General features: G+C 42.1%; 1 protein-coding gene across 1 annotated transcript; it reads right to left on the bottom strand.

Annotated features, from left to right (window-relative positions):
* Positions 1–7,028: 7,028 nt before the first annotated feature.
* Positions 7,029–23,570, bottom strand: si:ch211-79m20.1. Its single transcript, XM_031730051.2, has 7 exons — positions 22,688–23,570; positions 13,360–13,462; positions 11,348–11,413; positions 11,035–11,231; positions 9,454–10,525; positions 8,540–8,676; positions 7,029–8,023 (listed from the first exon to the last, which is right to left on the bottom strand). The coding sequence occupies exons 1-6, from the start codon at positions 22,757–22,759 to the stop codon at positions 8,549–8,551; spliced, it is 1,638 nt and encodes a 545-aa protein (XP_031585911.1). The 5' UTR covers positions 22,760–23,570; the 3' UTR covers positions 7,029–8,023; positions 8,540–8,548.
* Positions 23,571–25,824: the final 2,254 nt, after the last annotated feature.

The following is a 25,824-nucleotide window of genomic DNA, read 5'->3' as shown; positions in this document are numbered from 1 at the left end:
CGCCTTATAGCCTACGTTATCCAGGAGTTGATTGGGTCATTAGGCGGGCACCATGCTTCATAGGTGTTTTGATGATAGGCCCACAATACCTCCAGAGTGCTCATTAGCAACATCTGGTGTCCCAGGTGTGTCCAACCAACTCCCACACCCACACCCACACTTTACCTCCCTTTATTTGCCTTGTTGTTATGGTTATTGCCATTAATTTGGGGTCCAGGTGGTGTCTCCAAAGTCAACGAATAGGCTGTTCTGCAAATTTAGTTGGAGGTTTACCACTCAGCTTTTCCTTGAATGCCCACGTCCTTCATCAGCCTAATAGTTGAATTGCCCTCAAGTCCTCTGCTGCCAACCTGAAATGGACAAATTCTGGCTTTCCACCCACTTTGCTCTGCATCAGCTACTGGTTCAGCATATTTCAGGCTTTTGTATTCCTGGGCCTCTTCAACTGCTTCCTCCCAGGTCATAGTCAGCTCTACCAAGCAGGAAGTTTTAAGAAGGATGTTCAAAGTACGTGATCAGGTCTAAGGCTTGTCATGATCTTTGTTGGGATCATGACACTGTTGGTTCTGTCCTGTGTGGATGTTTCAGCCTTGCTCAGCTCTGTTTAAAACCCAACCAGGAATGTTTATGTCAAGAGTTAGAATGACACACTTAAAACACTTGGGCTGGGCTGGATGTCTGTGCAACCTGACTGTCTTACACCTTACACCACTAAAAGCACAGGAGCTCAATTTTACCTGGTAAGACTTGGAACTAAATTAATAAGTATTTAAAAATGTGGGGCTAATTGTTGTTTAGTGGCTGCAGTTTAACAACTGAAAGCCAGACTGGAAACTTCACTTTCAAAAGACATGAAAATCCCCTTAACAGGAAGCTTGGCACAATGCAAATAACTGGAATGATTAAAACTGGGGAAGATTATGTGTTGGGGCTTTCCTCCAGTCAAATTCAGCTCCTCAGTTTGTGTCCATAGCAAAGCCAGGACGTGTTTTGTTGTCTTGTTAAACTTAAAAATGCATTTTCAGAATAATGTGCACATTGATGTGCACGTGTGTGGTCTCAGACAGAGGGTGGACTGAGGACAAAGTGTGTGTGTGGGTGGTTGGCTGGTGGTGTTAGACAAGGCCGCACATGGAGCCACAACACCCTCACAGCAAACAACAAGGAGACCAAACTACCAGCCCAGCCCATACAAACTCACTCTCCCCACTTGACAACACTATTGTGGCAGAGGGAAGAAGGAGTGTGTGTGTGTGTGTGTGTGTGTGTGTGTGTGTGTGTGTGTGTGTGTGTGTGTGTGTGTGTGTGTGTGTGTGTGTGTGTGTGTGTGTGCAGACTTTGGGGTGGGGTGGTCATCTGGATTTCCTCCAGAGAGTGAAACAAACGGATTGAGGGAGATTCACTTCCCCATTGGGACAGACAGATAATATTGACACAGTCTGTCACAATGAGAGGCAGACTGAGCAAAAATTTCTGACCTGCCGTTTACTGAAAATCTGCCTGACGAACAAACTAAATCAGAGTTCTTATGACCCATCACCCACAGGATGTGTTTTGCAAGTAAACAATGCAAATTCAAAACAGCACCCAATTAACTGCTGTTACATCATTGTGAGCAGATGACATCTCCTCATTCTTCTTCCCTGAAATCCTGACATCTGTCTGCTGCTAAAAACCCAAATCACTGCCGGGATGTAGGAGAAACAGTGTATCAAGCACTCCTTCACATTACTTCTGCTGTCATTCCTGTAATTCTTGCCATTCATCCTTTAGAGATAATGAACTGCTTAAGCTTTAAATCCTCAAATGCACCTTTACCTGTTTTGTGCAAGACGTTTTAGATTTTAATTTCAGTTGTTTGAGTTTATTTTCAATACACTGGCATGACTAAAAGTGTAATTTTATTGCTGCCAGCTTAAATAAAGCTTGATAATTTGGCAAACTGCATGAATTTCAAAGGTCAGACGCTGCTATTCAGTCAGATGCTGCTGTCATCACAGAGACAAACGGAAGATGTACCTTTGTAATGGTACCTTGATGAAGGTACCATTACAAATATGATATACAAATATCAATAAAGGGAACCACAAAGACGCCACAGTGCAACAGCAGAAAACTACCCATGCCCAGGACTAGAAATCTGCCGTCCACAGCTGTCCACGTGCATGTGCACAAGATAGTATAATCCCATGCTTATGGCTGATTTAGACTTCTGCAGTAAATCTTTGTAGAGCCCATCATATGATCTACGCAAGTGGCCAATGCACTTGCCAGGAGTCATGCTTTGGCATTATGCAAGTTTTTTATATGCGATGCTAGCCACAATAGAATCAAAGAAAATGCTGGGAGTTTTTTTCCTCCTGGGTCCCCACTACTTGTTATAGTCTTTTTGTGGCAAACTAATTTCTCAAATGTTTTCACTTCTTTCCCTCACATCCATTCTGATGGTTTCAGCAATTTCTCTCCAGGAATTTGCTGGCATGTGTTAGTACTTGCATTGAGCAATGGTCATTATTTTTTCTATTCTTAAACTGTTGTGAAAAATTTAACTGGGTGAATTTAGGAGGGACTGATGGTACTGGATAGGCCAATCACTAAGCGCAATGTGTAGTGACATTTCCAAGGAGGTGCACGTCAGGTTACAAAGTGGGGTCTCAAGCACAATTTACATCATCAAAGATCCTGACAGCACAGATGACATGCTCTAACTTTGCTCTTCTCTGTGGCTGGCTGATGGACCAACAACAACACAAGCAAGAGTGCCCCACAGACTAGTTATACCACATATTTTGTACACTGCCCCCAGAGCTGTCTGCACACAGACATCCCTGGACTGCTGTCTGCTAGCATAAAGTATAGAGCATAATATAAACCCTGTGTCAGAGTGATAATGGTCGTGACAAAATTGGTATCACAAGAATGTCACCCAAGAGACTGTTTCACTTACTGTTTCACTCTCTTCACTACTTAGGTTTAGATGCTAAAAACTAGGTTTGGTTTGCCTTGTGCATATTTAGGAAATGCCAGCAGCTTTGACAAAACAGCAGCCTTTGACTTCATGGGAATGAAAATATCATGTGAAACTTCAGAGATCATGGGAGCGTAGTTCTTACTGTCCTGAATTTTGGTCAGGCACAGATGATTGCAGAGGAGAGTGACCCAGATAATCAGCATCATGTATTTACGTTCATCGTGTAAAAGTTGCATAACGTGTTTGTTTATACTCCACATTCTGAATAAAATTACACACAGCTACCCTTTTCCACAGCCCACAGATATTTACTGTTAATCCTACTGCAAGCAAGCAGACTCCCTGATGTACTGGTTTGCGTATTACCCTCATTCAACCTGTGCATTTCAGGTGTGTTTCTTTAAAAAAAAAAGAAAAAAAAAGCTGATTTATTTTGTTAGTTTTTTTGTGTGTGTCTTTAATTTCTCCTCTCCTCGCGCTACAGATATTTATACACTTCTACCTGGCGTCCACATATGTGGACATCACATTTTGTGTTGTCTAGACCAAAATTTTGCTCTACAAGGGCCTGATATCCGCTTACGAGGACGTTATACTGACACTGTTCTACCGAAATTTAAAGCGAATGTCCTCATATGTGGATCTCATTTTTCTCAGAAATAAAAATCAGGTTAAAAAAAATCACGTAATTCTTTGTTTTTACATTCATCAGGTTCCAATCAGCCCAAATAGCAAAGAGAAATTAAAATGCATGCCATGAAAGAGTTTGGGTCTTAGAAGGTTAAACACTCTTCGTGTAGATATTTATACAGAAACAAATGTGTGTAAATCTTTCTAGCAAATGCAGTCAGCTGGGATAGACTCTCTGTGAGTCACATGCAATGAAACCTGCTGTCTGTGTCTCTCCTCGCCTCAGATACAGTGATGGCGCACACAACACAAACACACATAGTGGTGCGTCAGGAAGGTGTGTCTACTCGTGTGTATACTGTCTGCATGTAATCATCTGTGCATGTTTATCTGCTAAAACTGTGCCCTAACCACCGTGACCTCTAGATAAAGTGTGTGTGTGCGTGCGCGCATCTTGTCAGGAGCGTGTCAAATGTGGGAGTGACCGCTGCGCTGTTTACACACGACGCCTTGGTGCGACCTCGGAGGTTGCCGGTGACCGTGATTGGCTGCCAGCTACCAGCTCATTAAGCCGCTAGCATGGGGACATCGTGCGAGGAGACACACTCTCCATTTGTTTCACAACACATGAACATAGTCACACAGAGCCGTCACAGGGACACCACAGGCATGGCAGGCGGCCACACGCACATGCCCGGTCCTGCATGTGCGTACACACATCAGAGCGCACCGGTAGCAGAGAGTCTATCTGGCCCCGGTGACCCGGCTGAACTTTGGCTCACCCTCACTGGTTCTCTCCACCACACAACCTCACACCTAGATGCCTGTTGGCTGCTGGACCAAACCACGGGGTCATGACTTAGAGACGAGAACAGAACAGAACTAAATAATTACAACAAAACTGGAAATGTCATGTTTAAGAAGAAAGAAGAGGTGAAGTAAATGTATGTAGTTTGGTGAAAGTCATTAAAAAATGGGAACTTTAGCAGAACTAAGAAAAAAAATGAAAAATGTTTTATCCTGATGACCATGTCTTTTCTTGACACCATCCAGTGGGTGTTGAAAGAGTGCTGTCAGCAAAACCACTGAGAAACTGTTGTCCATAAAAGATCACCTCAGGACAGGAAAATGAGAGGCAATCAATGAGTCTGAAGGACGGGTCCTGCCTGTTAGAACACAGGGCTTATTTTCATTCCTGTCACTAACAGTATCACTGTACTCACCAAGTGAAATTACAAACTTTGAGAGCATGGCATCGTGGTGTCCTTTCTAACTGTCTGACTGCTTTTGCTGCTCCCACTGTTGATTTTCTGCCACTGATTCTGAGAACAGAGCAGTTACCTTGGAAAGTAGAGCGACAGCCGATAAAAGTTTTAGTCCACATTATATAAATTAATATCAAGGTGCAACCCAATGCAAGTATTATCCTGTAAGAAAAGAGCAAACCTTATAACCAACATGACTGATTTCCGAGCAGAATAAAACTTTGTTTCCGAGTCATAGTCCACAACACGTTTATCTGAATTTGTAAGAATGAAGGAGTATTAGCACATAAATAATGGCACCTTGCACCTTTTTATTTATGTTTGCTTGAGCCACATTTTTTTTTCTGCTTTGTTATTTTGTTTGCTTGTTCTCACAGGTTGTTTTGAACACGATGGGTGGATGGGAGAACATCAGCATCCACAACTCCTTGTCTGTTTCTCAGAAAAACCATTGTCTTCATTTTACTCGCCTCAGTCGAGGAACAAACATGCCATTGCTTCTGCTCAGTGCAGCCTTTGCTGTCTATGGCCCACATCCAAACAAGGCCCTACACCATCTCACTCCTCCACATTTACATGGCAAGTCTGCCACATTAAGTAACCTACTAGCCTTGAACGGGAGTGAGTTATAAAGCCTGAGCCTTTATTGATTTGATGGCTGTTTACTAATGATGTTCTTTGAAGGTGTAACACCTGGTTTTTGTCCACTACTAATAAATCTTACAAGAACCTGGCCAATTAAGAAGCATAAGTCCATCAATCAATCAGCAAGAGGTGGTACAGGTGGTGACCACAGACCATTGCAAGAGAATAGGGCACCAGTAACAGACTAGCAAGATTGGTGTTCTGGCAAATCTCAGTCGATCGGCATGGTGCTTCTGTTCCTCATTACACAAAGGAGTAGATGCATTAAATGCAGCACAAATATATTTAAATATACATAGCAATTTTTGCTGTTCTTATAAGGATTGCTACGAAATAGTAAGAAAGGTGAAAAGAAAACGTGAGAATGAAATTGAAACTGAACAGATGTGTTTTCCCTTAGATCAATGAAGATCCATCTTCTAGTTGTATAATACTGCAGGAGACACTGACTGGGTTTCTGTTTCTGTCAGAGAAAGTGGAGGCTTGTGTTGTTTCGCCCTGCTCCTTACCTAAGAGACCCTCCAAAGCCACAAGTGTGAAACCAGAGAGTTACACTACATTATTGAGTGGGAGGTATGTAGGAGCCAGTCTGGAAGTGGGCCTTTGTGTTGGAATTCAATTAAGAACTTTCCTGGTTACAATGACTGAGGTACACCCTCTGGTTTATGTGGGAATGTTCTAGAGGAAGTGCAAAGACTGTTTTGCCTTTCTCCCTTGATTTTACTTTTTTTTGTGTTGAAAACATGCAATATCTTGTTTATTACTATACTAAATACAGCTAAACACAGTAATCTTCAAACTTAGATTTGCAGCCCATGTCCAAGGCAAATTTGCCGCATGTAGGCTATTATGAAGTGTTTATACATGTCAGGTCCTGGTAAAGCACATGCTGAGTCATCGTCCTTAAAGAAGAGAATTTGCTGACCGAATTAGCTTTCCAGGGGGAAACCCCTGTTACACAAGAGAATGACATTTAAACTGCTTCTCTTTCTTAAATCATCTTTATAACGAGTCTCCATGTTGCCGTCTCTACTTGCTATAGTTTCACAACTGTATAGTTCAATGAGTTGATTATTTTACTACTCAAATTTCCTTTTTTTCTGTTTGGATTCCAGCTCTTTCTCTCTTCTTGTTTTTTCTCTGATGCCATTTCTGCTCCACTCCACCCCCAGCTGAGCCCTCACCCGCTCCCTCCCTTGTCGTTCATCTTCTGGCCATTCCTGCACTGACACCCTCCCTCCCTCGTCTCTCTTTCACCATACGATACTCCTCTGTTGACATGGCCGTCCACGAGTTGCTATAGCAACCAGACATTTCTGCTGACCCCTACCTTGCTTTGCATGACAGAGCTGCAGGAGGTGCAGTCATAGGGTGAAGATTAGCTGTTCGGTCTGATTTATTAGCGCATGCACACAGCTGAACATGCACGTGAACGTGCACTTGTATTAGGCATGCATTCACGTCCTTTTAGAAACACATGCATGCATGAACAGTCAAGTGAAAACAAAATATTCCTTCAATATTTTTATTTTATATTAAAAATAACATTCATTACAGTGACAGTTGTACAACCAATAATTATAATCTCAAACAACAATAATTACACTTGAGAACCAGAGGATTTCACATCCCCCCTTTTTTAAATAAGTTAAGAAATAAAAGTTTTCTTTTTCCCCGTGGAGATCATTTTCTAAAAGCATTTATACAATACAGTGTTGGCTATAACTGGCTCACAGCGATCTCTAACAGGCCAGGTCTTTAATGTGGATATTCATAGCAGGTTATCTAAGCAGGCATTTAGCTGTTATTCCATTCCATTTTGATCTGGCAGTAGTACAAAATGAGCAGGTTATCGATATTTTCCAGTACATTTAGCTACAGTACACGGTAGAGCACTTCTCTAAAGTCAGTGTTGTATGGTCAGTGTATGGCTACTCCAGTGTTAGATAACATCAGACATTTTAGGATAACAGTAAGGTTTGGCATTGAGGCCTGAGCTGCACTCTGCAGTTTCCAGTTGTCACCCCAGTGTAGAAATCCAGTTCTCCACGTCTCCAGTTTCAAATTGAGACCCATACACATAACTTGCAAGTCCAAGTCGGGTTCTCCATCTGATGAACCACAAGATAGAAGTATAAGGTGTTACAGTCGCCAATCAATGGCTGCAAACTGCAAAAAGAGATCGCCAGTCGAGTCTGTTTCAGCACCTCACACACTTCCACTCATCAGTCCAGATCAGCTGGACTTGTGGTTCAACCAAATGAAATCCAGTGTGTCAAACACCCTCTGGTCCACAGAGTTCATATGATTGCACTTTTATAAAATCCTTAACGCTGGATGGGCTGCGGCATCTCTGGAGCGGGTGACTCCATGTGAAGCCGTCCATTGAAAACAGCAGCACTGTTTGCACCCTCAGCTCTGTCCACACAGTCTGGACTGTCCAACGTTTAAGAAACCCATTCTTCTGGTGTTTCCACATTCCTTTGGAGCAATGTTTCTGGCTGAAATCTTCCTGTTAGAAAAGCAAAAGAACAGTCGGATAAGTCACATACGTTCATTGTCAACTTTTTGTCTACACTGATATAGTATTTACCTAATAACTCTCGGGGGTACAGTGTACGTTGCATATCCCTACATCACAGGTTTGCCCTTACTTTTACCAAATTTCTGTTTTGTTATATCTGCTTATTAGCTTTTGAAGTCTGCTGCTGGTTTAAATGCTGGCTGCCACGAAACTCTGAAGACTAAATATGGATAAATTCCTGTATTACTAATTATTGACAGAACCCAGCAGTGGCAGATGGATTTCAGAATTTTTATATTTATCGTTTTATCGAACAAAATATTAACACTAGTAATTAAAATAACGGCTCAATTATTTTATCAGCGATCCCAGCATCCAGTCAGCCGATAAGAATTCCAAGTACCAATGCACAGACTACCACCCTCACGTTAAACAATATTGTCCTTTCTACAAAGCTTTACATTCACCTCTCTCTTAACCCTCTGTCTGTCTCCTTGATCTTACCTTGCAGGTTTACATGATCATAACTCTCATGGCTGCTTTGCTGATGCGTTTGCGGTGCTTCCTCCTGCGGCGTGGCGAGGCGGGACGAAACGGAGCCTTACGGGCTGAAGGCGAAATAGGAGCCGCCGTAGAGGAAGCTGGAAGAGATAAAACAGGCAGTAGAAACAAAATGAGTCAACTTTTTTCTGCAGTTGTTTAGCCAAGTTTGTTACAAGTTTTATTGTACAATTAAGTGAAGCAAATACAAGGTGTAGAACTTGTGCAGTGGCTCCAATTGTACCCTGAAGGGCACCAGATAACTTTGAAGCCTGTGTAACAAAGCCTGTGGCTGCCTGCAGGTTTTCCCACAGTCAGAAGTTCAGCCTTCTGACTGCAGAGCTCTCAGGGGATTGAGGAAGAATGGCAGGACACATGTGGCCATGTTGTTTAGTCATACATGTACTCTGAGCTGCTTCCTGCCTGGGAACGCGCGCGAGGCAAAACTTACAGCGGAGTTGTGTGACAGGTGGCATTTGTTTGTTTGACTGTCAAATTGCATGCAACTTGCTGGAGTGGTGGAACACGAGTAAAGAAAGAGCCGACTAGATTTTAATGTGGATCCTGATCCATGTTTATTAAAGGTGCAAAATATGAAAAAACAGAGCACTGGCCACCAAGATATGTCTTTCCAGTGAAAACTAAAATGATTGTTAACACTGAGTACAATCCACACATCCAGGGTGGTGGTGTGTATCCATAGATCTGTCCAGCAGTGTGTTTGCTTTTCACACCTTTCACTTAAAAATGTATTTAAAAAAACACTTTGGTTTTTGAATTCAGTTTCCAAAAATGCTGTTTACACACACACACACACACACACACACACACACACACACACACACACACACACACACACACACATATTTGAACAGTACCTGTTTTAAATGTAGTTGGCTTTGGTCTCTGGTGAGGATGAAGCAGATGAGTCTGCTCATTCGGTTCTCTCTGTACCAGCTCCAGAAGTTTCTGCCTCCTTTCTGCCTCTGTTAAGCGACCGTCCTCACCGGTCACATTAGAGTCTTTTTTCTTCCCCTGATTGGCCAGCTCTGCGGCGGCCGAGTCCCCGCTGTTGGCTGAGCCACTTTCCTCCCTCTCGTTCCCTTCTTTTTGACTGGCTGTTTCAGTCTCAGCCTGTTTGTGATTTGTGACCTCTATACTTTTTTGGCTGGTCACAAAGTCTTTCTGAATGGTTGTTAATGGAAGGGTGGTGGTTTCTTCAAATTTGGGTGGCTCGGTTTGGCTGGCAGGGGGTGAGGCACTGTCTGACTGGGGAGCGTTGAGGCGATACTGCGTCCTCAGCTCTCGGTCCTCCGTTGCTCCGTGGTTGTACTGCTGTGGATAATGTGACTGGTGATGATGCTGATACTGCTGCCTTTGCTGATGCTCTAACAACTGTTGCTGCCTCTTTGTGTGATCGGGGTGATGCACTTGGCCCCCACTGTTTGATGTATGCACACCGCTTTCCTCCCTGCTCCCTTCAAACCCACTCCCGTGCCCCACTTGCTGTGTACTTCCCATGACACTGTGCTCCGCCCTCGCTTCAGATGGCCAGCTGCTGACCGGCCTGAGCAACCCAGGTTGGGGTATCTGATGCACCCTGGGCTGGGTCAGGTGTACAAGGTGGGTGTAACTGCCATGCTGCCACTGCCTCACCGCCGGCTCACGCTCTTCAGGACCGTAATGCTGCTGGTTGTACTTTAGGTCATCGTGGCGATGGAGGTCAGCCTTGGAGGTCTGAGTCTTGGGTGAAGGGGGCTGAACGGGCCGGGGAACGTGGGAGGAAGGTGGCGGCTGTTGTGGGGGAGGTGGAGGAGGAACGGGGTTAGAGGGAACAGATGAAGAGGAAAAGGAGGACAGGCTCTGGCACCTGCAGCTGACGTGATCTTCCACTGAGATGATGGCTTTTTCATAATGGGCCTTCCTGTTAATGTACTGAATCTTTATCACCTGGCAAAAAAAGGTGGAAAAAGATCAAAAAATTAGCACAACTGATTGTGATAAAAAAAAAAATCAGAAATACAGAAACTAAACTATGAAATTATTTCTGTATTTGTAATGAGGAAGTTTTTGAATGAGCTCTAACTGCTGTTGACACTTTCAGACACGTTAGCATTTCCAGGCTATTTGATGGATCCTAGTCAAGACTTGTTTTCTCTTTTTAAAAAGAAAAAAAATGTTGATTTACCTGTTCTTTAAGCGTCATGCATAGACTCAGGTTGCAAATGTAAATTAACAATGTCAGTCTAAGTTACTTCAGACAATCATATAAAAATCACAACACAGACCTTAGGGCAGCTTTTAGCCTTTGTACTCCTTTAAACTGGCTAATATGTTATATAATTTTGTAAATGTGCATCCAAAACCATATATTAGACAATATTAACCACTCGTGACTTGAAGTAGGTAAACTCAGTTACTCCCTGAAGTCATTAATGGCAGCTGCCTGATCTGCATACCTGTAGGTATCTGGTGGAGGTGACTGTAGGGACACACTCCATCCGTGGACTGTTGCAGCAGCCTGAACATCGCTGCACCTCCACACATGGCGGCCACAATAGGAAGTTGGCATTGCGGCGATCTAGCATAGACCTCGTTACTTCCATCACCTCTGTTCGCACTTTACAGGCCGCCTGCTGGGCTGGCTGCGCCTCCACTGTTAGGAGAGAAGAGAGGCAAAGGCAAGGATGAATGTGTGACTTATAGTAGAACTAGCATACGAGGTAAAAAAAAATTATTTTGAGGGATAAAAAGGTAGATGCAGAAACTTACCAAGACTTCTAATATAGCGACCATGGGTGCGGTTTGGGATTATATCATGCACGTCCTCTTCCTCTTCTAGAAGAGAAGAAAGGAGAGGGGATCAAAAGATGAGAGTTAGCAGTGAACTTAAAAGCAATCTTGGGTAAAATTAAGCAAGCACTTTCACAGGCAACAGAAAGCCTGTATAACATGCAAGTCCGTTAGGGCAGTTTTTAGCCAAACGCATTGTTCACTACACAAAGGAAGCCATTTTTTTCCTCCACTAAAACAATTAGGCTATTTTCTGCTACAATTTATCTCACTGCTGTCAAGAATACTGTTGAGGCGAGATATGAGTAGTTAAATATAGTTCATGCATGGAACTGTGAGCGTATGTTTGCACTCTCACATATGTCGTCATTTCACACTCTACCCTCTAAGCCCTAATTATATCCCTGGGTATAGATTGCATGTGGCTACTCTGTGTGTCTACGTGCAGTACATTAATGTATGAAGTGCTATTTGGCAGCACAAATTAATTGCCTGGTTCAGACAGAGAGCAGATCGTTATGTTCTCAGAAGCTAATTTCTCATTTTATCTGAATATTTGTTTGTTTCTAATTGGATTGGAGAGCTGAATCTTGTTGTCCTCATTCATATATTAATATCTGACTCATTTAATTTTTGCTAGCCGGCTAGCCAGCAGGCTGTATAGCTCATTCTGCTAAGTCTGATATCATTTTATGTCATGTTAAATCTCTTTCTGAGGGCCAAGACTTTCGTGTTTTTATTAAAGTGAGTACATATATTTACACAGCGATAACAAGAAACTCTTCTGCAAAGAAAATGGAAAATGCAAAACTGAGAAAAATATATTTCTGAGCATAGCATAATGCTAATGAACGTGTGCCTAAATGCTAACAGTAACAATACTAGCCTTGCTAGCATTTTAGCTAACAAAAAGAATGGTAACAATAGCATTTCACATGATGGTGTTTACGCCAGTTTCGCATCATAAAGCAGTCACTGAAAACGTTTTTCAACTCTTTGCCTCATTGATTTTAAACACAGCATTATTGTTTATTATTGTGTATTGATACAATACACAATAAAAGTTTATTGGATAATTTGCATTAAATACAAAGTACAGCTCCGGCTTACGTCACTCATTCTGAAGATGTCAAACAACTTTTGTACCCTATTTGTGCAGGAAAAAGCCCAAACGTTAACCATTTGGTAGTACCAGACAAAAATTCAGTGATTCAAGTTTGGAACAAAGCAAACTTAAATAAGATAGACCAAAGCAGAGTTCCAACATCCACTGAGTCATGACAGAATTTAAGATGCTGAACAATTAAATTTGAACACTCGCATTGCTTAAAAAATTTAAAAAAAATATGCAGTAAAATGATTCATTCGTACTTCGTCATCTCAGAATCTTGATAAAACTAAAACTCAAAAAATAACTGGCTTCAGCCAAAAAAGGGAAAAAATAGTTTGATCTACCATAAAAACAAACTTTGAGTCACTTCCTCGTGTCCTGTTTCTGAGCATCCTTCCCATTGCTGGTTCCTCTCTGTGGTTTACGTTATGTCACTGCTTTATTTATGTATTATGGAATGATCAAAGATCCGTCTATTAATATATGTATCTGTGACTTGAGTCCTCTAAAGGGTAGGACTATAATTAATTTTTTAATCACCCGCTGGTGCACATTTGTGGGCAACTTAGTTTGGACTCTGTTTGAGGGTGGAGGCATAGCGGGGGGAGGTCTGTGTCTGTTATACAAACATCCATAACTCAAAACCAGGAGAGGAATCCAGAGCAGGAGAACAATGTAGTGACCTTGTGTTGAAGGCTTCTCTCTCTCTCTCCTTTTCAGTTTGTCAAACACACAAGGTCACTGCTACTCTCTCCTCCCATCTTTCCTCTTGTCATCAAACTGCTCTGTGAGTACACCCAAATGCTTACCTCCTCCACGTCAGTCTTATTGCTTTCTGTATATGTGTGTGTGTGCATATGTGAGTTGTGGTCATTAGTACCTATTGCATCAGTCTCCTCCTGCAGAAGCAGCTTCAGGTCTTCCACAGAGGAGATGGGAGAGTTCCTCACCAGGTCGACCAGAGATGAAGGGAGTGGATCCCCCTGTTGAGACAAACACAGTCATTTGTAATATATCATAATAATTTGTTTGGAAACAACTTCTATTGTGAGGTAAGCCCTACGCCAAATGGAACACGCATGGCTACATGGAGGAGGTTTTTGAATTTCAGCATCTTTCTCACAGTGACTTTGATACGCAAGATTTCCAAACCGCTAATCAAAGTGATATTGAATTCTATTCAATTCAAACCCTAAAGAGAGACAAAACCTCAACAACAGATATCCCCCCAGTGAGCAGGCACTTTGTGACAGTGGGAAGGAAAAAATCCCTTTTAACAGGCAGAAACCTCTGGCAGAACCATGTGGAAGAGAGCCAGAGATGAATGATAAAAAACTAATGACTAAATGCAGAGTAGTGTATAAACTCACGGAGAATGAAAAGAGGTGAGTCAAGAAGATACACTCAGTGCATCATGGGAAGCTTAACTGATGTGTATCCCAAATCAGGACTTCTACACCAAATACATCGTCCTTCTTGTCACATAGTTTGCTAAAGGTTGAGGCATGTTTAGGTAAGGGAAATGACTTGAGGTGCTTCATATGTTCATATAAAGATATATAAAGAAGTACTGCCTGGGATCTGTAAACAATGATATCTGCTTTAAGGCAGTTTCTTCTCACTTTGCATGTTTGCCTATCAGGAGATAGCTCTACAAGTCAAACCTAAACTGCCCTTTCTTTCCTTCTCAATTAGCAGCTTGGATATTTTGCTAGTGAAACAAAGCTGGTGTCAAATGCTTTGTCACAAAACCTGCACGACTCCACCACCAGCACAAGAACTTTATTGGCTGTTCGAGGGCTAAACTCAATCTTGAATTGCAATTAGCTGGATGTCTTGTTTGGGAAGGAAATGCAGGTCTAGTCTGGGCTTCAAGTCCAAGAGCCTGACCCTGAACTGTGGCACAGTTATTATTTTACACAGGAGGCAGGGAGTGTCCTCTTTGTAGAGGAAAGAATGCACTCATGGGAAAACAGCACCACACATATACACCATGAATACACGGGCTCGCTGTGCTTTAAAGATTTCGGATCGTCGATTAATTTGGGTGATTATTTCCCACAATGCCAAACGAGCAAGAGGATTGACGTGCATGAAACAGCAGAAGACAGTTGCAAATGTGTCACAACAGTTACACAACTAGACAGAATTGTGCACTGGCGGATTGAGAGAGACACGAGGGCTGGCGTACAATATCTCACTCCTTGATCTCCAGTCGAAATTTGCTCCACTTTCGCTTCCTCCATCAAAGGAAATGATGGTTGTGATTGGTGTTTGTTGCTCCGTCCTTGGCCGTTCACCCACAAGGACTATTTTCCTCTTTTCTCTGAATCAGTCCTGACCATTTTTGTTCTTTTAGTTCAGTTGCAGTCCACCAGCCTAAACCATGAAGTTTGTGTTATAAAACAACACAAAAAGGAATGAAAAATATCCTTCAAGTTACGCAAGAAATCTCATTATCACTCAAAAAAATAAAAAATAAAGAGAGAGAGAAGTCATGTAATAATGAATGAAGTTTTAATGAAAAGTACTGCACGATGTCATTACGGATTCAGCGTGGCTGTTTTTAAACCCTTGTGGTTTCTTTATCGAGATCAAAGGCGGATGACTCAGAAGTCATTGGCACATTTTGCTTTGGTTGGCTCTAAGTTCGCGCTATCTCCAAGCAGTTGGAATAACACTTCATAGTGTCACATGCCAGAAAAATGCCAAAACAAATCAGGCAGTGTTACGAGCATGTGGATAACTCTCAGAGAGAGGCGGGAAAATGAAAGCAACAAAGTAGATACTATCGCTTTAATGATGATGAAAAAATGTGTGGCCGTAAACGTGTTTATATTATCCGTTTTATCTCCCGTGAACACTTCAACTGCAGCAGCGATCAGGATCAGGATCTCTCCTGACAGCTAGTCAGGTGAGTTTTATGTAAAACCAGACTTGTGTCTTTACAGATTTACTGTCCAATTTCTCAATGTGTTTCCTATGGTTTTGTGAACCTTATTTGCAAATGCAAAGGTCCCCAAACTTGAGATGTTTCTTATGATTTTAACAGTAAACCGATCTTTCTGATGAGGTGGACTCGAGGGGCATCATCAGTGCACCCTCTCTGCTTTAATAAATGCTTTATTCCTTTCTACCTTTCAAAGCAGCCGTTTTCAGTTAAAATTCTGCACCATAATAGAACAGAAGCATCATTAATGTTGTTAGGAGCACCCGTGTTAGGTTTTTACACACACACAAGTGCAAAGATTAAGATCTTCACTAGGGATGGGTATTGATAAGATTTTAACGATTCCGATTCCATTTTCGATTCTGTTTAACGATTCGATTCTTTATCGATTCTCTTATCGATTCTTGTTTTTAAAAAGGAGAACATTAAGGTCGATTAGCTTAGAACTGTTTTATATCTTCTCTTTCAACAAGATAGAAATTTAGGAGTAACATGGCCTTACAAACCCAACAGTGAGATCTTAAGAGATCCACAGCCTACGGCTCTTCAATGGGGTGTCACAGGGTCCCCGGGGAAAATTGTAAACGTAAAATAATAAAATAAATATTCTTCTGTAGCAATAACAAAGTATAACATAAATTATTTGGTAGCAATTACACAAGAATATCCAGTAATGTCCCTGCCTACAATTAAACACATTCACTTACCATCTGCTGTGGCAAATGGCTGCAAGGTTTTGACCACAAACTAGTCACTGCTCGGTGACATTCGGGCCTGAAAAGAGACGCTACCGGTGGACTGCAGCGACAACTGCCAGCGAGCGCCAGCCAGACTCTGTCTGTCTCTCTCATCATGGTCACCTAAATGCACAATGGCAGGTTTTGTAATAAAGCAGATCGCGCTAACATAACATGCACTGTTAGTTGATTATTTACCTGCCGCATTAACGGGAGATGACGTGCAAACGTTACCGCTGCTGCTGCTGGGTTGAGATTCACGAGTCCGGAGTGGAATTAAAGACATTCATTTAAGTTCATTGCGTGTTTTGTGAGCAAATGCTTTTGCATATTCGTAGTGTTTCCTCCCTTAATGAAATATCTACTTTACAAGTATTGCAAGTTGCCCTGTTGTCATCCGTTCTCGTAAAGTATAAACAAACTTTTAAGCGTTTGAGCTGCTTAGGCGCCGTGTTTCCTGCCAGGTACGCTCCGACGCTCCGCAACGTGGTGACGTCATTCGGGGCGACTGGAATCGATAAGGGAATCGTTTGCAAAAATGGCAAATGATTCCAAGGAATTGAAACAGTGGGAACCGGTTCTCAACAAGAACCGGTTTTCGATACCCATCCCTAATCTTCACTCTGATTATATTTGATTTGCGATACAATTTGAAGAGGGCTTAAACTCAGACTGACAGCTGTAAGTCTGGAACAGCTGTGTTAATGCTGCAGACATCTAGAAGAGGGAGAGCAGCTCATCTGTTAATTAGAAGGTTGGTGGTTCGACTGGCTCCTCCAGTCAACGTGCTAAAGTATCCTTGGGCAAGATCCTGAGTTGTTCACCAGAGTGTGAACGTTTAATAGAAAGCACTTGGACACAGATAAAGAATCCTTGTATGAATGTGCGTGTTTATGAGAGACGTTGTATAAAAGAGTAGAAGAGCACCACACAAGAATCAGTCCACATTTACCATCACAATAAAGAACCTTCCATCTCCATATTTCACCTTCTAAGCCTTTCCCACCAGACACCAAAGGGTGTTACACTTGCTTCATGCAGGCTAAAAATAAGTCAATACGGACTTAACAAGCAATTGAAACCCTACCCTCCCAGGTAAGGCCCTGCTGGGCTGCTGAACCTGCAATTAGCCAAATCCAAGTTCACCATCAGTGGACAAGATTTTCTAAAGCTTCAAAACAAAGCTAAGAGGCAGTGCAGTGGCCTAGTTCCTTCTCGAACTACCTGATGACAGTAGGCTCAGTGATCACTGTGGTTTTTATTTGTTTGCCTGTTTGTTGCCAAAAAGGTTCTCCATCACTTTTTTTGTCATGAATATACCAAAACTGTCTCTCAGATGAGCTGACAGATATGACTGTATAAACTATGAGACTAAACAAATTAGTCAGTGTATCATCTCCTTCTCCTCACCCCCAACCGGTCACAGTAGGTGGCTTCCCCTCTCTGAGCTGGGATCTGCAACATGCTTCTTCCTGTTAAAAAGGAGTTTTTCCTTCCCACTGTCACCAAGTGCTTCATAATAGGGGGTTTTCTCTGTATTATTGTAGGGTCTTTACAATATAAAGCTCCCTGAGGAGACTTCTGTTGTGATTTGGCGTTATATAAATAAAACTGAATTCAAATTAAAATCAATGTTTTCCTAAGGATGATCACCTGTTTAAAATCTATCCTCTGTCTGATCCAGAATGATTTCTTTTATCATCATTTCTTAGCCTCCTATACGTTCATTTCCCCAACTAGCTTTCTGTTCTTTTGTCTCCTTCTGTCTGCTTTGTGGGCGTTGATGTCTCAGGACACCTGGATGACTTTCACGAGCCATTGGCTGACCTAGTTAAGCAAACACACATACACACACTCACAGTCTCTTACACACACAACCTCGCCCCCTCTTTTCCCGTTTATGTACAGATGCTTAACCACTTAACTGTCTGCCAAATTTGTCCAGCGAGCCCTGCCACGCACTTGCACTCACACAGGCTGTTTCCACTATGCAAGAAGCTATCATTACAGCCCTAGTGCTAATTGCAAATGCACACAAACACATGCAGGCACAAACACTCACAGAGAAATTAGAGAGCAGAGCAGCGAGACAGGGAATAGTTTCTCACTTGGACATGCAACAACCAACCCCCTGGTTAAAAAATAAAGAATACGAATGAGAGGACAAGTTAAAAACAGTGGTTTGAGCAGAAAATCGCTCAAAACGCTCACCACAATAAATAGCTATCCTGTCTTATACAAATCTATTTTCTGTTGAGTGTGTGTGGCAGAGCGTATGGGTTAAAATAAGCGTATATAGGATGTCATGGTCCACGAGGAGGTCATACACACATTCATGATAACACACTGCATGGGGCCTGGGAGGAAGCCTGGAAGGCAAAGAGTCTGCATGGAATGTTTGAGGAGAAAGGCGAAGTGTAATGGAATGTAATTATGGAGCCAGCTGACTGCTCTCTCACACACACACACGCACACACACGCAATCAGAAGCACAGACCCTGGAAAAAAATAAACACAAAATAACAGCAAATCTATATCTGTGACTACTGACTCATAATCACGCCGTGGTATCACAACACATGCCTCCTTTTATCAAAGATGAGGCAGACTGCCAACTTACTACTGCATAAACTGATAGACTTGAAGAGACCAGTGGGAACTCTCACTTAGGCACAAATATACAAACAAGCCGAATACAAAGATCACGACCGCCACCCAACACCCACACACAATCCAACCGTCACTGCAGAGATGAGGGTACAGATGATGGATGGAGAGCCAACATGAGGACAAAGGGGAGCGGACAGGCGGGAGAAGAGATGAGCTGAGATGGGAAGAATAAGAAGGAGGAAGAGATATGAACAAAGTGACTGCAGCTACACAAGTCTGATCATTACAGCAAGTGCCACTTCTATAATTTGGTGGTTTTTAAGTGAATCTTGTGTTTGCACGTTGCGCAATAAATTAATCAAAGTGCACTGAAAACTCAAGGGAGTTCTTCTACAGACACATTATTCGCACAGTAACCAAAAGGAGGAAATAATAACTTAATTAGCTATTTAATCACTTGTCAAACAGAATTGAGAGATAGTCTTTCCTCTCAGCTCCTCACTTGTCAGCTGCTGCTTCTCTTTGTCTCAGTAGTCTTGTTTGGATTTTGTCCTGGCAGTTCTGCCCAAGCAGTTTTAAACATTTCACTGCAAATACAGTTGAATTAATGATAAAATAATAATAATAGACTTCAACAGCATAAATAGCGCCACTGCTCAGGATAAGTCTTCACTATGTAAGGGGCTAGTAACCTGTTTCAAAGTAAAAGCCTGACTGCTACTTTATTAACTTTTTTTTTATCCTTATGGGATAGCTCAGTAGGTAGAGTAGTGGCCCCATGATTGGAAGGTCAGGGAGCTGAATCCACTGAACAGCTACCCCGAGGTATCCCTGAGCAAGGTACCGTCCCTACATACTGCTCCCCGGGTGCTAGATTGGTGGCTGCCCACTGCTTCACTGAGTGAATAGGTGAAATACAGAGAGGAATTTCCCCACGGGGATCAATATATCATTATTATTATCATCATTATTATTATTATTATTATTATTATTGTTACGGTGGCCCTGAGAGGTCAAAAACACTGTAACTTAAGAAAACATCACCAAATGGAAAAATACTGCAAAAATAAACTGAACTATATTAGAGGTGGTTTTAATGCAATCATCTTAAAAAGCTAGAAGTGAATCCTCCAATGGTAGCCCACAAAACAACGTGTTACCACCATCTTTTATATACAGTCTACAATATTTCCATTGTTTTTCATTTTCATTCTGCATTACATAAAATTCTGTGAAGTCTGTGTTTTTTCTCTAAAAATGAACTGCACAGGCTTACAAACAAATACTCTTATGTGCCACTGCACTTTTTCTATTTGACACACATGCACTCACTCAGAGGCATAACCCCTCTGCAGTACACACAAATACAAAAAAAACAAAAAAACACAAGCGCATATGTCCGCTAACACATACACAGCTACGCCCGGTCACGTATCCAGATGTGCACACACACACACACACACACAGAAATACACACACCGCTACACGGCACACAAAGTCCATGAAATCCCTGGCAGATTAGTTGTTGTTCTTATGTAAAATGGATCAAGCCGACAGGCAGCAGCAGCAAATCATCCCCGCTCGCCCGCAGAGACAATAGACAACAACCTGTTCAGGAGCCACCAATCAGCATCTGTGATTTGAACAGCAGAAGATGAAAGAATTAAGGTCTGACCTGATGCGTGGGGGCTTTTGTGTATTTGACTCCAGTTCCATTTAAGTGGATTTAAAAAAAAATGAAATGTAACAACTCTGTGTGTGCATTCACACTTGTACCTGTTTGATGCATGATGATGCAAAAGAAGTGACAGTTTGACTGCATTACCCTCAACAGCAAGCAGAAAAACAATTCTTGCCACATAAATTAAAATAAAGATTTCGTGTTTTACTGATGACATCAACCTGCAGTGTCACGATGTAGCTGGATTACCTGCGTGTGAGTGAAGTGTTTTCCACCGACAGATGTGACCAAACTAAGACAGCCAAAGATGTCCTTTTGCAACGAGTGGGCCAAACACTGAGAGATACACTGACTTAACAAGTAAATTCATAATGCTAATTAACCCGAGTGTGCTAATGCTTATAATGACTGGCCTACAAACTAGGGGCCACAAATTTAACTCCCACTGTACTCGGGTTCAACACAGTGAAGTTACTAAACCCCTGAAGCAGTAGCACACTGTCAAAGATGAACTGTGCAGCGCTGAAGGCTTCGTTTTCAGAGTATGAGATAAAATGTTCTAAGTGTATAAAGGAAGACTCCATTTGTTGGTTCCAACTCTTACAGGATGACGTGCTTTTGAGGAAGAGAACCTGCGATTGGTAAAAAGGAGATAACACAAAATTTCAGGTCAACTAAGGTCTACTCACACTTTCATTCACCTCAACGGTATTACAACGCATACGATATATATACTGCATATATGCATGTACTGAGTTGCCTTGGACAGAGCTAACCATGTAGGAGGCTATCCTGAATAGAAGTGTTAACACGATTAAGTGTGACATTCATGCAACACTGGGCTAGATCTTTTGGCATGGTAACTGTGACACTATATTTCTTGCATCAACTTAATCGTTGAGTTTAAGCACAGCTAAAAATGTAGCTTGACCTTAATCAAATAACACTCACGGGGTGTTTTGAAGGTGCCAACATTTTTTGTGATTTAGATGTGAATTCTTTTTTTCCAGGGCTCCAGGGAAACAAATGAATGACGCTGCGAAACACTTGTGCACCATCTCGTAATTGGAAGTCCCAGCTGGTTAAATATTCTTCTGATCATGATTATGTGCTAAAGTGGTCCCCAGCAAGTCCAAATGATTACAACTACTATATATGTATAAGATATTTACACATTATGTTTGTTTTTTACTGTAATTATACATGTACAGTGTTTATTTGGCCAACTATACGTTTCTGTTCGCAGAGATATATATAGCAGCTGGAAAAATGGGTATCCTTAAAGAATCAATTCCATAGAAAGATGATTTTAAAGGTGTGGCGACATAAGCCCTTGGTGCAATTGCCGTGACAACAAAAACAACAGCCATGTTGATGGATGGATTTTGGCTCCAGCTCCTTAGACTGGTATAACTCCTGATGCTGGGCCACTAGCCAAGGCCCACCCTCAACATGGCTTTCCCGCTCTCTCTGTGACACTGTTACTCTCAATACATCTGGAATATGACCTTCTCGAAACGTTACAGAGAGAGAAGCAGATATTGCACAAGCTGCAGAGGCACTGAGAGATAATTGAACAGACTCATGCACAGGTTCTCCCACATAAACACACAAACTGTACATTTTCTCTTTTACTTGGCCCATAATGTGTAACAGAAAACATCCACCCACCATTCGTAGAATCACCTCAGGGAATAATATATGTCAAACACTTACTCACAAGTCAAGAATTCTAATTGGCTCACTATGTGATATATCTAAGTCTGAACATGAACTCACAACCGTGTTGACTGTTGTGTTCACTGATATTAGATCCTACCTTTGGAAAACTGTATTCTCAGGTTAGTAACGATCAGAATAGGAAAGATATCCCTGCCAGTCCCATCCAAAACATCTACGTGCTAATGGTTTCAAACTCATGACCTTTTGCAGGCTTCTCAGTGTGTCCTGGATGTCTCACGGGGGGCCCTAAAGCCAACCATTTTTCCCACGCAGACAGAAATGTTTAAGCCATTAAATTTAAAAAAAAAAAAAAAAAAAAAGCTGACAAAAGTTTTGCTACTAATCAAAATACCAATCTTAAATCAAGATTCATTTTGTTGCGGTTGCTTTTCTAGACAGATCACCTCGGTCTTACTACCTCCATCATCCTTAAATCAACAGTGCGACTATATTGATTCTTAACCCGTGTCCTCTCGTAAATATTTACCGGCACGTCCCAAAGTCTTACCTCAGCGCTGCCGAGCCGGAGACGGGCCGCTAAAAGCGCAGCCACCAGCAGCACCAGGACCAAGGACCTCATGTTTCCGCCCAGCCAGAGGAGCCGCAAGCGACCGGCTGGGCATTTAGCACTTCGGTGTCCAATCCCCCGGCTGCACCGAGCGTCCTCCCGGTGTCGTGTGCTGACCTCTGGTGCAAAGCACGCACTGTTAAATATCCCCAATGTGTCACTGCCTACAAGCGCCAAATGTCCAAATGTTTGCTCACGGTGACTCACGCGCAGGCTAGACGTCTGACTCTGTCCATACCGCTTTTTTGGAAAACTCGGAATACGTCAAGGGTACCTTACAGTGCGATAAGTGCGTAACGTTGGGAAACAACAAAAAATGCAGCTACACAGTTCCTGTTATATCAGCATGTAATGCAAAAGACAGTCCAAAAAACGTCCTCCAAATATGCAAATAAAAAGATTCGTGCGCGTGTGCCAAGGTGTTCGATTCGTCCACTTTCTGGATAAGAAAGAAAAAATCCAGTAAAACTGATTAAATCGCAAGTTCTCGCTCCAAAACTGCAGTTAAATGTAACAATGATGCAACTTCATAGTTACATTTTGAGTCCCACATCTCCAAAGGTCCGTGCGTAAAAGTTGGTTCACCTTGGACTTGCGTCGTGCGTAATTCTCTGGACTCTGCTGTGAAATAAAAGTCAGATTATTCTCATCCCAGCGAGGTTTATCTAACTGCAAAACCCGAGCGTATTTCTCGTTGATAGCGGCTCTTTTATGTCTCGTGCTTGGCTGCGTGTCTGTTCCTCCTCCGGGCACTCGCACTCTCGTTCATCCGCTGGATCAGGTTGTTCTCTCCCTTCGTGCCTCTCTCCTCTCTGATTGCGACTCGAGCGGCGACTCGCTTTTCCAAATCGAAACAGCTTGAAGTTTAATAATCAAGCTGGGCTGATGGAGTGAACACGTACCGGAAAAAATCTGATTTGAAATTTTAAAAATAAACTATTCGTGTTTTAATAGTCATTCAGCCTCGTATTTATCATGATATAGCGATATTCTACGTGGGAATCCACTCAAATCACGAATTTCCACAAAATTCTAGGACACAGCGTTTCATTTATTAATATATATGACGCGGGAAAGTTTTATTTTGAAAGCTTCTCTGCGGAAGTCTGTGTCCTTATGTTGCCATGTTGCGATTGACGCAAAAGTCGTGAAATTTTCTCCGGGGGTTCGGTTTTCTCTTCTTGCCACCTTCTTATTAGTCGCAAGGAAACCCAAGAGCCTGTGGGTGCACTTAAAGGGAAAGTCTGTACTATAATCTCCAAAAGTTGAATCTGTTCATCTGGACGTAGCGTTTTGTGGGAGAAACGTTTCGTCACTCATCCAAGTGACTTCTTCAGTCTCAGCTGACTGCAGGTTTCCCCAAACCTTATAAACAGTACATTTGCATAATGACTGAAACCAGCCCACTGAAGGAACAATGGGCTGTGAGGTCAGTTCCTTAATCATAATTATGCAAATTCCCATGACCATTGATCAACAATCACTGACCAAAACCCACTGATCAAAGAACACTGATCAATGGCCATGAGTACCATTCACAGAGAGTTGGGGAATGGCTGCAATCACAGTGTTGTAAGATGTACTATAATAGATCAAATATTATTTTCCATCTGCATAAATCTCAGTCAAAGATGTCAGCTCTGTTCATAATGTCAAACTGTCATATTTGGTGACAAACTTTTTATGCCATATATTAAAATGCAGCTGTGTGGTTCAGCTGGGAAATTTTCCCTTTCATCTCAGTTATAATCCTCCGCGGCACTTTTAGAATATGAGAAAGAGAAGAGAGATTTGTTCCCTGTAGTGAAAAAAAAAACTACTAACTGTGTTGCATCATCAGCAAATTCAGCCCACTTTATAAAGTTAAGAGTCAGAGCTCAAACAAATAGTTTCACTAAAAAGTCTAAGCATTTGCTGTAATCTGGTTGGATTATAGTTTAGATTGAACGACTGAGGGTGGGGGTTAGCAAACAGCACAAAACAAACAGAAGCAGAAAGTCCAGACAATCCCTTGATTGCATTTTGAAAGCACTTCACTGGCTGCACTGCTTCAGTTGTTTAGACAAGGTGAACTCCACCTGTTACCAAGATAGAGATGGATTGTCTGTCAGACACATTAAAAAAAACTACAAATTCAGGTTTCTTGCTCTACCGAGAATGTCAGAATGTGCAAAATATGCAAAACGACTTGGTTTGTCCTCACACACTGCTGCAGCATCACGACAAGCTGATTCTTATCATGTTTGTTTCACATGTTTTCAAAAGGACTGCAGGCAAATTATTTTCATCCTGCTGAGATAAGCCGTCAGCACTTTGAATATCTAAAAGTACTAGTAAGATTTACATTATCCTCTGGTACAGAACTTTACCTACAAGACTTTAAAGATGGACTATTATGGCATGTTTTTCTTTTTCCTTTTAAAAAAGGGCATCAAAGGGCTTTAATTTATTGGCCTTTAAAAAGTCATCCTGCTCTATTGGGGGGAAAAAACTATGTTTTGTTTTGAACTGAGAAGCTCGGCAACTTGAAGATAAATGCACTCTCGCTGTAGACAGTGAATGTTTTCCAGGAAGCTCATTTTGGGGTCATGGCTGGATGGACCACTATGGAAGCCGGGGGTCACGTTAGATTCTTCCTCACTGCTGAGGGAAGACAGAGGAAGCAGGCATCCCTCTTTAGCTATTCTTGGAACGCAGGCACACACATACACGTACTCACACACTAGCAAATTGGCAGACTTTGGGATCACTCTGCTGTCAATGACAGGATGAAGTGTGACCTCTCAAATGTAATAATGAAAGCTTGGTGCATATACAGTTTGTGTGCATGTGGCAACTTGAAAGCATATCAGGTTTACAGCGCTGCTTGCTGTCAGTTCTGAAGGTTCATCATAAAATTCCTGGTATGTCAGACAGGAAGGATACAAACCACACACATGCACATGTGTTTGAGCAGGTGAACTACTGCAGAACAGCTTGCACAGCTGTCTGTGACAATGGGAGACACAGATGTGCGAATACAGCCTCTGTTTTTTGTGTCATCTCAAAGCCAGGGGAGGCACGAACTCACCTGCAAA

The sequence above is a fragment of the Oreochromis aureus genome, linkage group 6 (assembly GCF_013358895.1).
Source record: "Oreochromis aureus strain Israel breed Guangdong linkage group 6, ZZ_aureus, whole genome shotgun sequence".
NCBI lineage: Eukaryota > Metazoa > Chordata > Actinopteri > Cichliformes > Cichlidae > Oreochromis > Oreochromis aureus.
This window is presented reverse-complemented; position numbering and strand designations above follow the sequence as displayed.

What these genes read in the sequence shown, in the direction of transcription:
- si:ch211-79m20.1 (XM_031730051.2), bottom strand. Translation starts at nt 22,759, where the DNA reads ATGAGGTCCTTGGTCCTGGTGCTGCTGGTGGCTGCGCTTTTAGCGGCC. An exon ending in TCGCTATATTAGAAGTCTTG is followed by an intron (nt 11,232 to 11,347) that starts GTAAGTTTCTGC and finishes CTCTCCTAACAG; the next exon opens with TGGAGGCGCAGCCAGCCCAG. An exon ending in CCTCCACCAGATACCTACAG is followed by an intron (nt 10,526 to 11,034) that starts GTATGCAGATCA and finishes TTTTTTTGCCAG; the next exon opens with GTGATAAAGATTCAGTACAT.